This window comes from Garra rufa, chromosome 5, assembly GCF_049309525.1.
Source record: "Garra rufa chromosome 5, GarRuf1.0, whole genome shotgun sequence".
NCBI classification, from domain to species: domain Eukaryota; kingdom Metazoa; phylum Chordata; class Actinopteri; order Cypriniformes; family Cyprinidae; genus Garra; species Garra rufa.
In genome coordinates this window covers 52,143,607-52,159,691 of record NC_133365.1, presented here as the reverse complement: position 1 = coordinate 52,159,691, position 16,085 = coordinate 52,143,607, and the positions used below count along the sequence as shown (strand labels likewise).

Genomic DNA, 16,085 nt, shown 5'->3' with positions numbered 1-16,085 from the left:
AAAATGTAAAGTTTGGTGTGCGTAAGTGCTACACTGTAAAAAGTTTTCACCAGTTTCAACTTAAAAACTTAAGTTTAGCAGCTGCCTTAAAATGTTAAGTTAAATCAACTTAAGTCATTTCAACTCACAAGTCAAATCAACAAATTTTTATTGTAATAAGTTAAAATGACTTGTAGTTTTAAGCTGATTTAACTTAAAATTTTAAGGCAGCTGCTGAACTTATGTTTTTAAGTTGAATCTGGTGAAAACTTTTTACTGTGTACTAAAGTGGAGATTTATGGCTCAGTCTAGGAGAAAAAACTCATTTTGAGTAAACAGCCTTTAAAATATGCATTGTAATTGAAATCTATTGACACACATAGATGAGGTGCTATAAAAGAAACACTTAACAGTGTCTTTCGGATGTTTTCTTTCCACTATGAAAAAACACTTTATGAATAACCAAAAAGTCCAAAATTTCAAACTTGACAGGTGCATGAAAAAAAAAGTGTTTTTGCCTAGAGTGTCTCCCTTAAAAGAACCAAAGACTTAAACTACTTAAGTCTGTGTGCATTGAATTTAATTAATACACGAGTTTCACAATTTAAGTTGGATTACTAAAATAAATGAAGTTTTCCATGACATTCTAATTTATTGAGATGCACCTGTACATGTCTTTACTGTCAATTTAATGCATTCTTGCTTATTAAAAAAATAAATAAATAAATAAAACTTACCAACCAATTAAAAAAATGTAGGGTCAGTAAGATTAATTTAAGTCATTAATTAATTAATTAATTAATTTACATTTATTACGGTACATAATTGAAGAAAGTGTACAAATTGTCTTCTAAAAGAATAAATTTAAGTGACTGAATTTTATTTTCATTTAATTTTACTGATAATGTTTGATAGACAGTTACGAAAAAAAAAAACATCTCGTTTTCTCCTCCAACTTCAAAATCATCCTACATCGCTGCAAAAGTACTGACCCAGTGTTTACAAAGTATGTTTGCAAATGCAACAAGTATAAGTACTGTAATAAAGTCTTGACTTGGTAGCTGAAGCTGTCAATTACATGGATATACTGTAAAAGGCGCACAGAGGGATTGGTGGAAAAAACTATTGCACAGGAGGAAATTTCCTTCACTTGTTCAGACAGTGCAGACAGCCTGCTAATATATCACTCCACACTGACACAACCCTTTCCCAACATGCAAGCCGACAAATATTCTTTTTAGTGGCTGCATAGGAACGTTTTTATAGTGGGATTTCAGACTAAGCTAGATGGACGTCAGATACCTAAGCTAAAGCAAGCTGAAGACCGAAGCTATAAAGACACAAAGTAACTCAACTCGCACAGTATGGAAACTTAAAGTGACCCGCTAGTGTGGAATATGGAATGGGATATGGAATTGGGACAGTCAGCAACTTGGTGTTATAGTTGGCATTGGGAGAAGACGTTTAGGAAGACACTGTGTCATGTTTCACGTTTGTGGTGAGCGGATTTGATTGAGATGGAAAATGTGATGGATGAATCTGCGTGAGGTGGGGAAGGGATGGCGTATGATTTCCTCTGTGAATATGGATGGATTGCAGTGGAAGAGGAAGCGGTTGAGACCTATAGGAAACACTGGTGTGTACACACACACACAAACTAGGCCTCACTGCTGCGAGTCGTCAGATATGCTTACATGAACTGGGGAACATACTGGAGACAAAAAAAAAAAAACACACACAAATGATTTCAACATATGTAACCACAAACGAAAAGAACAGAAACAATGACAAATTATTTCATTTCCGAAACAGCGTGATTTGCTATGAGAGCTGCAGTTACAGCAGCTCTGTTGTGAAGACAATGCAATAACAAAAAACAATGTGACTAATAAAACTCATTGTTTCAATATGATTTAATCTCAGGAAATGGGTTTAAAATAAAACAAAATAAAATAAAAACAATTAGAATTCAGGAATTTATTTAGCCAGAATAGGTGCATAAAAATTGCTGTAAAAAAATAAAATAAAACTAAATAAAATAAAATAAAATTTGGGGAAAAAAAATAAATGTGGGAAAAAATTAATTCTCATTTATATAGTTCAGGAAAATTTTATGTTAATATTTCAATATTTAACAACACATTTACCAATTCACAATTCTCTGATGTTGGTTAATGGTCACAAGACATGCAAGTAAACTGATAAAATACTAATTATTTTAAAAAAAAATCAACATTTAAACCTTGCAGCTTTTAACGATAAGAATTCAGGAATTTATTTAGCCAGAAAAAAATTAAAAGTTCCCAAAACTTTAATATTTAATAACACATCTGCAAATGTAAAATTATTTTAATGGTCACAAGATAAGCAAATTGATAAAATACTGAATATTAAAAAAAAAAAAAAAAAAAAAAAAAAATCTAAATGTTTAAGTGTCTTATTTTAATTGTTTTTATATAAAGACAGACAGACAGATAAATAGATGGCTGATAAGAATGAAAAAAAAAAAAATATATATATTTTTTTTTTTTTTTTTTTTTGCCAAAAGAAGTGTATACATTTTTTTTTTTTTTTTTTGGAAAAATAACATAAATAAATAAATAAAATACCAAACATTTCTCATTACTGTAGTTCAGGCAACACATTTGCAAATTCACAATTCTCTTTTGTTGGCTAAAGGTCACAAAACATGCAAGTAAATTGATAAAATACTGAATATTAAAAAAAAAAAAATCTTTTTTTTTTTCTAAATTCTTCACCTTCAAACATTCAAACTCTCCAGCTTTTAACTATTAGAATTCAGGAATTTATTTTGCCAGAATGGGTGCATAAAAAAATGTTGGAAATCACATGAATCTGTAAATAAAGTAAACCAAGCGCACAATGTATTCCCAAATGTCCGTTAAACTCACAACACATTCAGATATGATCTAATCTCTGCATCATAATCCTCACATGTTTTCAGGCTGAAATATGACTGGAACATTTCTTGACAGGCTTCGTGAGATTTACCCACATTCTTTGACTCGTCCAAATCAGAATATTAAACGCAATTGAGAATGACTTGTAAAAATTTGCGTGTGTTTTTATTTAACAGACTACAACAAATGGTTTATGTCATTACATCCCTAACAGATGCCTGTTCCCACAATAATCATTAGAGTTTAATGCAGGGAAGAACAGAAATGAGGAATCCTGGCAGAAAAGGCTTTGTTCCACCATCGCACATGAAAGCGGATACGCCAGCGATCAATGGAAACATTTGCCAGATGGATTAACAGCCAGGGTAACGTCTCAATGCAACAAACCAGACTTCTGACATCTGAAATTGAGCTTTGATCGCCTGTCATTCAAAAAGCCAAAGCACTTTCAAGTCCAAAAAAACATTGCTTCAATTAAAAGACCAGATACCAGATTAGCTTTCTGCTTGGAAATCAGGTTTTCTGCAAAATTCACAGCTAAATAATTTGTTCCCGTACAATTCCTGTAGAGCATGGATTTGAATTTAACTAGTTACACTGCAGCACTGGAGTTTGGAATTTGAAATTTGAATTAGAATGTTGGAAAGTAAAATTTAAACTATTTGAATTTTTAAATCTGATGATAATGTTGAGACTAAGCCCATGATCCTGGAGTGACAACCACTTTTAAATACAGGAGTGAATCCCCTAAATTATATTTTAAGTGTGTATGGAACAGAACTTTGGCTCAAATATTCACTAACCCAAATGTTGGGTTAAATTTTCCAATTAAAATTTTAACCCAAAAACTGGGTTGGTCCTTATTTGACCAAAGTTGACCAAAGTTGGATTGAAACAACACAGCATTTTTTTTTTTTTAGAGTGTACACTATTTTTAACCAATGAAATATATTACAGCTCATTCATTATATTGAGCAATTTTACAACCATCAATGTTTTGAAAGTTGCTTTGCAGAACGAGCTCTTGAATGGTTGCCATGTCCACATATTATAAGCGTTTTGGGCCTTTTGTTTGGGTATGGCTATCAAAGCAATCTAGTTTATGGAGTTAATAAAGTAGACTGGTGATGGTTGTGATATTTTGGTATGTGGCTTATTTCCAAGGTTAACACATTTGGGTTTGAGTTTATTATGGGCTTGATTTGATATGTTGTTTCTAGCAAGATCTGGCAACACTGTTGAGTCAAAGCATATTCTGATTTCTTGTACCGCACATACAGAAAAGACACAACTCTGGTATGCATTCAGGAACATCACTAACAACTAGATGTTCAATTCAGTTCCATACATACTGCGTAGAATTTCATGCAGTTGACACCTGAATTTTTAGGGCGAGTAGAATAGTGTCAATTGGGTAAACTGAACTGTGTCTGTTCTACACTCTTAAAAACAGAGGTGCTTTAAAAGGTTCTTCACAGCAATGCCATAGAAGAACCATTTTTGGTTCCACAACGAACCATTCAGTTAAAGGCTCTTTAAAGAACCCTCTCTTTCTTACCTTTTCATAATCTGAAGAACCTTCTTTTGCCACAAAGAAACTTTTTAGTGAAACAGAAAGGTTCTTCAGATTCAGATTCTTATTGGAACTATTTAAACAAAAAAGGTTCTTCTATGGCATCGTGAAGCACCTTTATTTTAAAGACTGTAGGGATGTAACGATATCAAAATCTCACAATAGGATATTGTGTTATATAGTCCATGATACGATATTTATTGTGGTATTTAAAAAAAACAACAACAAAAAAAAAAAAAAAAATGAAGATTTGGGGGGGGGGGGGGGGGTTCTAATCGAATGCACTTTGAGAGTTAAAAATTAAGAGTTCCAACCTATGTTCTTAACTAAGAAAACTTAAGTCAGAAATCGCTAGTTGTCTTGTCAACAATACATAATGCACTTTTAAGCTTTTATATTGACGGAAATGACAGTAGAGCTTTTATTTTGACAAAAAAACAGACTTATGAAAACTAGAAATGTAGTAAAATGCTGTAATCATCTGCCAGAAAAATAATGCATAACCGGTGGCCGTTGCATTCCCAGACGTGCACTAAACTTCAGCATGTGCAATAAACAAGTTCCCTGCATTCACTGTGAACTGAGTCGTTCTGAGCCACAGAAAACGCCGGATCACTAGCTGTTTGCCTGAACGAAGTGCACGCTTCTCCTTGAAATGCACAGTGAAAACTGTCTGGATGAAGGGATTAAGACACTTCATTTGACAGATGCTGCACCAAAGCATAATGGCCCAAAACACAATTTTAAAGACATTTTATGTATAAAATCTACTCTTTTTGCCCAGAAGACCTATATCGTTTCATATCGTCATGTGATCATGATAGTATTTATAGTTTTGATATCGCAATAGCACGATATTGATCATTGATACTGACAGCAGGATAAAGCACTAGAGCAACCAAATTTGGCTGCAGTGTTTCTGTGGCCTTTGTGTGGCCGTATAAAGAGTACAAGTGGACAGTCAGTATGGAGAAGGTCTTACTGCCCAGTCTGACCACCTGACATCTGCCTGACAGGAAGTCCAGCTGCTCAGGGAGCAGTTCAGGACATCAGAATGTTGTGTTAAAACTATGGAGCTGAATGCCAAGCTGTTGTCCACAAACAAACCACATTCTCACAGATGTGTCCAGATGAGAGAAAGCAGTGCAGGATGAAGACTGACATCATCACTTTGACACTGGTCTTAAATCATCTGTTTTGTAACTTTCTGCATATGTTTCCATTCAGAATTAAATGGACTTTTTAATTATGGTTCAGTTTGTGAATTTGAATTAAAGTAACAAACTGGATGCAGAATTGCAATTGGAATATGAATGTAATGCGGTAGAAAGAATTACCCTTGAATTTTAAAAGTGGACAATATTTGAATATGAGCTTCAAAAAAAACTAGCTTGAAAGGCAAACAAATAAAGAAAGAACTGCACAATAATATTTTGATATCGCTATAGCAAAACTGTCTCGATATTATTTTGGTCACATGATGATATGATAGTTTTAAAAATATATTTAAACTTCTTATTTTAACATTAAAGATTAGTAAAGTTGTGCTTTGGTCCATTAAACTTGTCTGTTTTCGCTGAACGTTTCAAAGTGAAGTGCACACATTGTTGAGGCGATCAGCTTGTAAACCGGTGTTTTTCGCACCACAGAATGTCTCCGTTCACAGTGAAAGAATGCAGTGAACTTGTTTATCGCATGTGCTGTGAGTTTAGCACATGTTTGGGAATGCAACGGCCACCAGTTATGCTTTATTTTCGTGGCAGATGATTACAGCATTTCACTAGATTTGTAGTGATAGGCGTTTTTGTAAGCCTGTTTTCACTGAAGCTGGAGATTTCCGTCAAAAATAATAGCTGACAACTAGTGGTTTATATGGGTACCGTTAATGCAGTCCAAATTCAAAATATCTTTGAAGAGTAGAAATTAGGAAAGAAGTAGGCCTATTGTAATTTCCCTACTATAGTGTAAAGCGAAAATAATACCCATGAAATATTTATTTTCATTTATTTTGCAGTGCAACTGTTTTACAATACATTGCTATTACGGTTGTTGTTGTTGTTATTATTATTATTATTATATTCTAATTTGTTTGTTTTTCTAAAACACCAGTGTGAATGCAATTAAGACAATATATCAAAAATAAAAAAAGAACTTTAAAACCCTTCAATGCACTGACTTTTTTTCTGACTTAGATTTTCTTTGGAGCTCTTAATTTTGAACTCTCAAAGTGCATTAGAATAATTTAACTTTAAAATGTATACTTTTTTAATTTTTTTCCAATTCTTCTCTTTTTTTTAATATTGTAATAAATATTGTATCATGGACTTCATATCATGCTTTTGTCGTATTATGGTATTTTATCGTTTATCGCACAGTTATATTTCACAATTCAGATTTTGTTTTTCTCCCAATTCTGAGGAAAAAGTCAGAATAGCAAGATATAAACTCAGAATTCTTTGACTTTATTTTCCCTTTAAAGTTCTGCGTTTTGAAATTCTGTCAAGACTCCAAGTTTAAATTCTGACTTTTTTTATGTCATGCAAATTTGAAAAAAAGACAGGACTTTTAGATATCAACTCAGAATTGCCTTTTTTTTTAATTATTATGATTCTGTTGTAAACAGGTTTCTATAGGAAGAACACTTCAAACAATCAAACAAGCTTTTTAATGAAAAATCACTAGACAAATGAAAAGAAACGAAAAGTCCTGCTCTGCTATTGCACTGCACAGTTTTGTCACACTTTTAGATTAATTTGGTTTCAAGTTTATAAAACATAAGTGCACCATCTAGGCATTTCTAGGCATTTGTTGCTCTACCAACAAAAGTGACTCTGCAGATCGTCTACCTGTCCGACAGGATATTCGCTCATTGATCAAAACCCATGACGAATCCCAACGACAACCGTGGGACCATCTGTACCTGCGAGTGAGACTTTCTTGCATCCAAAAATAAATAAATAAACCTACTGTCTACATAACTCTGACCTTCCTCATCAATGTAGCTTGTAATGCAACTAACAGAATTTCCTCTGGTAAAAGTCAGAGCTCATCTAAATCAAGGTTTTGGTAAAACGGTCTTGCTAGAGGTAGTTCTGGGCTTTGGGGTGTTGAAAGCCGATATACCATGTTTCAGGTGGTTTCAAGCATGCCTAACATCGAATATTAGCCAGTATTTTCTCAATCTGCGATTCCAATCAATTTTCTCAGTGCCAGCTGTTGAAAAGCTCTCGAACGACAAGCTAATCCTACCGGAGAACACTTGATAATCTTTCTTCTGCGTTTGACATTACTATTTTAAACAACAGTCGGGATTGAAATTACCCTTTCGCAACAAAACCACTGAAAAAGCTTCTGTAACGGGCTGACAGAACAGGAAAATGTCTGCAGGACCTGGCAAAGCATCCGGAGGCCTCTGGCTGAGAGAGCAGGTGCAAGGAAAGACGCATCGGTTGCTGGTAACTGGGGGATAAAACAAGCGCTACTGGTCCCTCAGGACTAATTAGGTTTGGGCTGCTTTCAATACAGTATAGTCAAACCACATCCAGCTCATACCTGCAGATGGGCTGTAAACTTTGTTAGCTTACCATGTAATACTTTCCTGTTTTCTCCAGTATTGCTTGCCAAAATTCACTTTTCACCATCGTGGATGGTTGAGGTATCATTCATGTAGCACACACGGTGTGTGACGAGTTACAAGCCAGTTTAATACGTGCCGTTAGTTTTTAAATCACTAATCAAACCAAAGCAGATATGATACTGAGCTAAAAAGCTAAAGTAGGGCTGTCAATCAGGGCTATTAATATATTATTATTTGTAGCAATAGCCAAAAATACATTGCATTGGCAAAATTATCGGCAAAAATAATTAGGATTAGTAAAGATCATGTTCCATGAAGATATTTTGTAAATTCCCTACTGTAAATATCTCAACTTAATTTTTGATTAGTAATATGCATTGCTAGGAATTTCATTTGGACAACTTTAAAGGTGATTTTCTCAATATTTAGATTTATTTGCACCTCTGATTCCAGATTTTAAAATAGTTGCATCTCAGGCCAATATTGTCCTATCCTAACAATACATCAATGAAAAGCATTTATTAAGCTTTCAGATGACGCATAAAATCAAATTGACCCTTATGACTGGTTTTGCGGCCTAGGGTCAGAAATATTAAATATATAATATAACTAATAAAAAAGACAAAAGCACATAAAGTAACTGAATAATTAAAATATAAAACAATTCAAAATATTATTAAAAACTATAATGGTATATACATAATACTAAAATAATACTTCTGTCAATCAATTAAAATGTAATTGCTATTAATAAATGGCAACAATAAAAGACATGTTACCTGGGATAAGTATGTATAAATAAATCTGTAGAGTAATTTACTGATAAATGGATGCTCTGATATTGAAAGAAAAATATAAATATTTCTATAAAAAAAAGTTCAAAAGTTTGGGGGCGGTAAGATTTATATATGATAAAATAAAGTCTCACCAAAGCTGTATTATTTAGTAAAAAATATGGTAAAAACTGTAAAATTGTGAAATATTATTACAGTTTAAAATAAATATTTTCTATTTATATATATTGTCAAACATAATTTATTTCTGTGATGCAAAGCTGAATTTTCAGCATCATTACTCCAGTCTTCAGTGTCCTTGAGCCTTCAGAAATCATTCTAATATGCTGATTTGCAGCTCAAGAAACATTTCTGATCATTATCAATGTTGAAAATGGTTGTCCTGCTGAAACCATGATGCATTTTATTTCAGCATTTTTGATGAATAGAAAGTTCAAAAGAACAGCATTTAATTGAAATAGAAACTATTTGTAGCGTTACAAATGACTTTGTCATATTTGCATCCTTGCTCAATAAACGTAAATTCTTCAGAGAAAAAAAAAACGTTTTGAATTGTAGTGCATTTAATTACACTGCAAAAAAAATATTTCTTACATTTTTTTGAAAACATTCTTAAATCAAGAAGATTTTCTAGACGAGTAAAAAAATATCTTCTTGTTTTCAGAAAAAACTAGTCAAAATTAAGTGAGTTTTTGCTTAGAACAAGCAAAATAATCTGCCAATGGGGTAAGAAAAAAAAAAATCTTATTTCAAACAGAAAACAAAATTATTATTTTTTACCCCACTGGCAGATTATTTTGCTTGTTCTAAGCTAAATGTTAGCTTTATGTTTTCTGAAAACAAAATAATTTTTACTTGTCTAGAAAATCCTTCTTGATTTAAGAATATTTAGATATTTTGGCTAAAAAGACGACAAAAAACCTAAGTAAGAAAAGCATTTTTAGCAGTGTAATTGCACGTCATAAATCTAACGTAGAGTGAGATTCTGTTCTAAACTGTTGCAACGGCGACAAGAACATACGATTTGTTTTTTTGGTCTCTAATTTGTTTTTTACTCATGTACTTTACACCCAAACTGAGGAATGAGGGTGAGCAAATGATAACAATTTTCATTTCTGGGTGGAATTTCCCTGTAAGTGTGGACAGATTAATTACTTTTCCCTGGAAACTGATGCACCAAGTATAATGAGATCATAGTGCAAGAATGAACAGCATCGGTGATGCCTGCTTTGGCACATGCTGAGATTTTTCGATGTGACATCATCATTATCATCATTATCGCCTGTACATAGCCAGAGCCTTGAGCTTTTGAACAACAATTAATCACGAAGCCATATTTTGTTGTTGCTCCCTTGACATCCTATTTTATGCGCAATCCTGTGCGTATTACACATGAATCTGGGCTTCACATTATATCAGATACGTTTATATTTACAGTATTAATCCGTGCATAATTGAATACCTCCCATCCACGTCACCTCAACCAACGCCAAACCTCCGGCGCCACAGACCCTCTCGACGGCTGTGGAGCGGCTTTTAAAGGACAAAGTGTCCCTGGTGTTCCTCTAAGGTGGATGCACAAGGCCATAAACCTGCCTGCAGAGTTGATCTTGGCACCATCCGCAGCCAACACAGAGGCAAGTATCACTGATCTAAACCTGCAGCTAAAAATCATTAGCGGAATACCAAAAACACAGCATTTTGAAGTCACAGAGTGCAAGACACATTACGGATCAGACCAATGGAGTGTAATATTACATAAAAGACATCTTTTGGCTAAATTTTAAGGCAATTACAAATGGAATTCTAACTTTTTTCTTGCAGTTCCAAGATTATATTATCACAATTCAGAAAAATAAAGCCCAAACTGGGAGGAAAAAAGAAAAACTGAACTGTGAGATAAAAAGTTGCAATTACCTTTTTACTGAATAAAAATAATAAAAGGTAATTGAGTCTTAATATCTCACAATTCTGACTTTTTTGCATGATGCAAACTTGCAATTCTGACTTTTTTTTCTCAGAATTAGGATACAAACTTACAATTGCGAGTTATAAAGTCAAAATTGCAAAATAAAAACTCGCAATTTTGATAAAATAAAGTCTGAATTATTTTTTTTTAGAATTGCGAGTTTTATATTGCAATTACTTTTTTTTCCTCAGAATTGCAAGTTGGTATCTCACAATTGTTTATTTTGTTGTTTATAACTCGCAATTCGGACTTTATAACGAGCAAATGCAAGTTTTTATGTCAGAATTGTAAGATATTAACACGTCAGTCTTTCTCCCCCCTAAAAATTTGACTTTATAACTCACAATTGTGAGTTTATATCTTACAATTCTGAGAAAAAAAGTCTGAATTGCGAGTTCTGACTTCATTTCTCGCAATTCTGAGAAAAAAAATTTAGAACTGACTTTATATCTCACAATTCCGACTTTATAACTCGCAATTGCAAATTTATATCTTATAATTATGACTTTATAACAAGCAATTGCGAGTGTATATCTCACAATTCCGAGAAAAAAAGGCCAAATTGCGAGTTTGTATGATGCAATACTGAGAAAAAAAGTCACAATTATCTTTTTTTTGTGTGTCGGAAACAGGCTTCCGTTGGTTTTACTTTATTATTTTAAATCGTATCGGCCCCAAGCTTTTAAATGGTAGTTTATACACTGCAAAAAATGCTTTTCTTACTTAGATTTTTTGTCTTGTTTCCAGCCAAAATATCTAAAAATTCTTAAATCAGGAAGGATTTTCTAGACAAGTAAAAATTATTATCTTGTGTTTAGTAAAAACAAGTCAAAATTAGGTGAGTTTTTGCTTAAAACAAGCAAAATAATCTGCCAATGGGGTAAGAAAAAAAAATCTTATTTCAAGCAGACAACTAGATTATTTTTCTTACCCCATTGGCAGATTATTTAACTTGTTTCAAGCAAAAACTCACTTCATTTTGACTTGTTTTTACCAAAAATAAGATAATAATTTTTACTTGTCAAGAAAATCCTTCCTGATTTAAGAATTTTTAGATATTTTGGCTGGAAACGAGACAAAAAATCTAAGTAAGAAAAGCATTTTTTGCAGTGTATAATCCCCACTACATTCTTTCTGTTCTTCAAGCCATTTTTAAAGCTTTTTAAACTATTTTTCAAAACTTTGTCAAGTGGATTAAAGAAAAAAAATTGCTTGTTTTACTTAAAATTTAGAATTTATTTCAAATTTTAAATGCAATTCCTTAAATTCAAATGAGAATTCTGTTTCTTGTTTGTCAGCTTAAATTCAAATTCGAAATCAGAAACTGAATTGAAATTTAAAAATGCATTCTAAATTCAGCTCTGTTCACAACCCTGTTGGTCACCTATAGAGGTATTATTTTAATTTGGATGCTGCTTTAAAGGGCAGTAGGGTGCAAACAGTGAGCCCAGCCATTGAGCGGTGGCCAAAATCAAGCGGAAAACACATTTCTAGTACTTCGAAGGTCACACTGTTCTTTGAAAGAGAGTGCAGGAAATTATTCATCCGCTGTTTTAATGGCAAACACATCCTAAGAGCATCATTTCTTTCCATTTTTTAAACATCTGTTCATTATTAGAGGAAGTGGTCATCTGGCCTCAGATATGACTAGTAAGAGGATCCAACGGCAAGTGCCAAAAAACACGCACCCAGACGTTCAGTCCTCAATCTCTAAAGCTTCCGTATGCTTCCAGACTTAAACAAAAGCACTGGATGTCGCAGCCGTGACCCAGCAATCTGGCATTAAACAGTAATTTCTTGACATCTACTAGAAACGGTGACAAAATACAAAAATTGATGGATGTTTTTGGGATCTGGAGTGAAGAGTTTAAGCGTGAAGCCCTGCTGTTTTCATGATCATCCTGATCGATAGTGGCAGAAAGAACAGCCTGATCACACATGCATACCTAAACTTGACAGATTTCCAAAATGGAGACATAAAAAGTGAGAAATAAGCTTGTTTTGGCAAGTTTTTGCTGACCAGCTGGCCCGGCTTTTTGGAAACTGCAACATAATGCATGACGTCATATTCTATACATGGGTTAAAGACGTAAGGGGGTTTTCAAGTATCAAAGCAATAAATGTTAATTATAATAATTATTATTATATTATAATATAATGAAACATTAGACACTTTACTTGCAGTCTAATATGCTTTCTATGTATATAAAATCACTTTTGTCAATTTAATTTGTTGTGAATACCAGAATGGGATGTCTTGCAATAATGCAATAATGTTTAAGAACAGCAGTCTGACTGTTATGTTTTAATCTGATGCAGATGCAAACGGATAAAAATCCAAGAAATAATGGTCTTGCAAAACCAAAACACATTTAAGTGAATGATGCAAAATACAGTAAAACTGACTCAGTTTATCCTTCTTTGGTGTGGATGACCTTAAACATTACTGAGCTTTAAAGGGTTTACCAAATTTATCATTCAAAAGTATAGAGGCAATACTGTTTTTTAAATAAATGAGTACTTTTATGTTGGAAAATGTCAATGAAGACATTTTAAATAAATGTTGTTCTTTTGATTTTTTTCCCCACAAAAATATGAAGCAGGAATGTTTCTTGAACAGCAAACCAGCATATTTAAATGATTTCTGAAGGATCATGTGATACTGAAGACTGAAGTAATGATGATGAAAATTCAGATTTGCATCACAGGAATAAATAACATGTTGAAATATATTAAAGTAGAAGATAGCCATTTTAAATTATAATATTATTACTGATTTTTTTTTGCCAAACAAACGCAGCCTTGGTGAGAATAAGAGACTTTCAAAAACATAAAAAAAACGTACCCTTGAAATAAAGTGCATTTCAAACAGCGGCTACCTTAAAATGAGTGCTTTTTGGCTTATGGTTTTCTATAGAACTCAGATTTCATCCAAAATTTTCATTTGGGATCATCGCTAGTTATGACTAATGTTTTCTGCAATCCACACTAATTGAAAACCATACAGTATACAGTAGGATGAGAGAAGTGTTATGTTTGGATTCCAGGTTTCTTTTCACAAAGTCAGATTTTAAAGAGTAACTTTCCATTTGAAATGACAGGCGCTTGCATTAAAAACATCAGTTACAAAGTGAGCAGGGAAAAATAATTACAGGACTAAGTGGGAAAAGTGTGGAAAACATAATTACCATGATGTATGAGCAACGCATTTGTATAAGTTAGACATTATGATTAAACAGCCAAAGGTTTGAGGTCTCCAATGAGTCTGGCTTTAGACAGTGAGGACAAAACCATCCCCAGAAGTGAGCCGAAAGTGAACCATTTGTTAAGGACAGTCTCTGATGCATTAAATAAAGTAAATAAGAAAACACCATCCTTTAGGATGCAGGTTTGGGTTTTGTCATTCAGACAGCTTACTAAATGTGTGCAAATGTTAAGTGCGTTTCTTACCGCCCAGGTCTTGCTCAGTCTAAAGATGGGAGCGCTTTGCAATGCCGACACCACCGACACCATCGAATGAAGGTTATTCAGCTCTAGAAGTTTCTGTGGACATAGGAAGCAAGTGATGAATTGCTAAACAGTTCAGAAACTCAATGCACAAACCACAAAAAGAGTGTTTAAAGCACAAGAGAGTCAACACTGCACCAAAAATGATTTCTTCTTCAGTACTTCGTCTGGTTTTCCAGAACAAATATTTAAATATTCTTAAATCATCATAAATCACTTAGAGAAAGATTACTTAGGTACTTGTAATGGAAAACAAAACAAAATGTAGCTGCAAGCAGCAATTAAAGAGCCAAGCTTTAGGCAAGCAAGGCAGCAAACATCAGGAGCAATGAGAAATTGAAGCCATTTTAAGATGATTTTAGTCAAAATGGATAAAAATAAATACAACCTAGTAATATTATTTATTGGATTAGCACTTTTGACCACTAGGTGGCGCTGTTATCAAATTAATGTGGTTGGTTCAGTGTGAGGTGACAATATGTCAAAGCTTTGCAGAGATACATCCTCAGAGTCATTTTTGCATCATGGCTCAAATTTGTTGCAGCGCTACAGAAAAACAGTCTCATCTATCGAAACAAAATCCATAACTTTGTGTCAGCACAGTCTGAAGATGATCTGACTCGATTCTGGTGAAATCAGATAAACGATAACCATTTCATATATCGACATGAAATCCATAACTTTTTGCCAACATTTGCTGAAAACGATGAGTAAATTTGGTGAAAATCAGACCAATGGTCTAGGAGGAGTTCGAAAAAGTAGGTTTTCAACATTAATCAAAATGGCTGACAGGAAGTTTGGCTGACAATGGCAAAATTTGTATCCATGTTCTCAGCATGACCCAAAGAATACATTGAGACCAGTTTCATTAAAATATATTTAAAAAAAAACTAAATTCAAAACGGCTGACATCCAAAATGGCTGACATGGGGAATGGTTCAACCCTGCATGCTTTTACGAATCCATTCATACCAGTTTTTTCATATCTACTGACCACTAGGTGGCAGTGTGCCAAAGCTGTGCAAGTAGCCTCAGGTCATGGTTTTAATAACACACACCAAGTTTGGTCTTAATACACCAAACCGTTGCGGAGAAATAGCCTCATATCCATTTTTGCACGCTCTTCGTCAAATTTGTTTGCGTGTTATTTGAGAACAGTTTGACTAACCAACTTGAATTCCATAACTTTTTGCCAGAATGATCAGAAGATGATCCAAGCCAATTTAGGTGAAAATCAGACAAACTGTCTAGGACAAGTTCTAAAAAGTAGTTTTTTTCAAACTATTAAAAATTTTGGACAAGTGGTGGTGCTAGAGAGTTTGAGTTAGAGACTCCAAACTTTCTATGTTTAATGTTGAGACAGTCCTCCATCTGTGTGCCAAATTACACAACTTTCCCGCAAGCGTTTCTATGGGACTCCATAGACTCAAGAATGGAAGAAGAATAATAGGAATGCCAACGGATACAATAGGTGCCTTCGCACCTTTGGTGCTTGGCCCCTAAATAGAGAATAAGAAAATAATTGCAGTGAAAGTTTACATTTTATATGGCAACCGCTTCATTTACTGGTTGCATTTTATCATGTTTTGCTATAAAATGTATGTAATGAAAAGTTCTCACTTCATAAATGGTTGGGTTGCAGCTTATGAAAACGCAGACAATGCACGTCTAATGAAGCAGACAAGAACTATAGTCTGTTTGTTAGGTTAGATGATGTCACAGCTACCGCCCACACTCAAAACTCCCGTTACTGCTCTCTGATTGG

At 33.7% G+C, this 16,085-nt stretch overlaps 2 protein-coding genes across 2 annotated transcripts in view; one reads left to right on the top strand and one right to left on the bottom strand.

Annotated features, from left to right (window-relative positions):
* LOC141335365 (target of rapamycin complex 2 subunit MAPKAP1-like) overlaps window positions 1-16,085 on the top strand; it is a 575,213-nt gene that overhangs the window by 261,984 nt on the left and 297,144 nt on the right.
* Window positions 1-16,085, bottom strand: part of LOC141335362 (ras-specific guanine nucleotide-releasing factor RalGPS1) — a 178,172-nt gene that overhangs the window by 103,987 nt on the left and 58,100 nt on the right. The window contains exon 7 of the mRNA XM_073840798.1: window positions 14,264-14,356. Within this exon, the coding sequence (XP_073696899.1) occupies window positions 14,264-14,356 (93 nt within the window). The remainder of the gene's footprint in view (window positions 1-14,263; window positions 14,357-16,085) is intronic.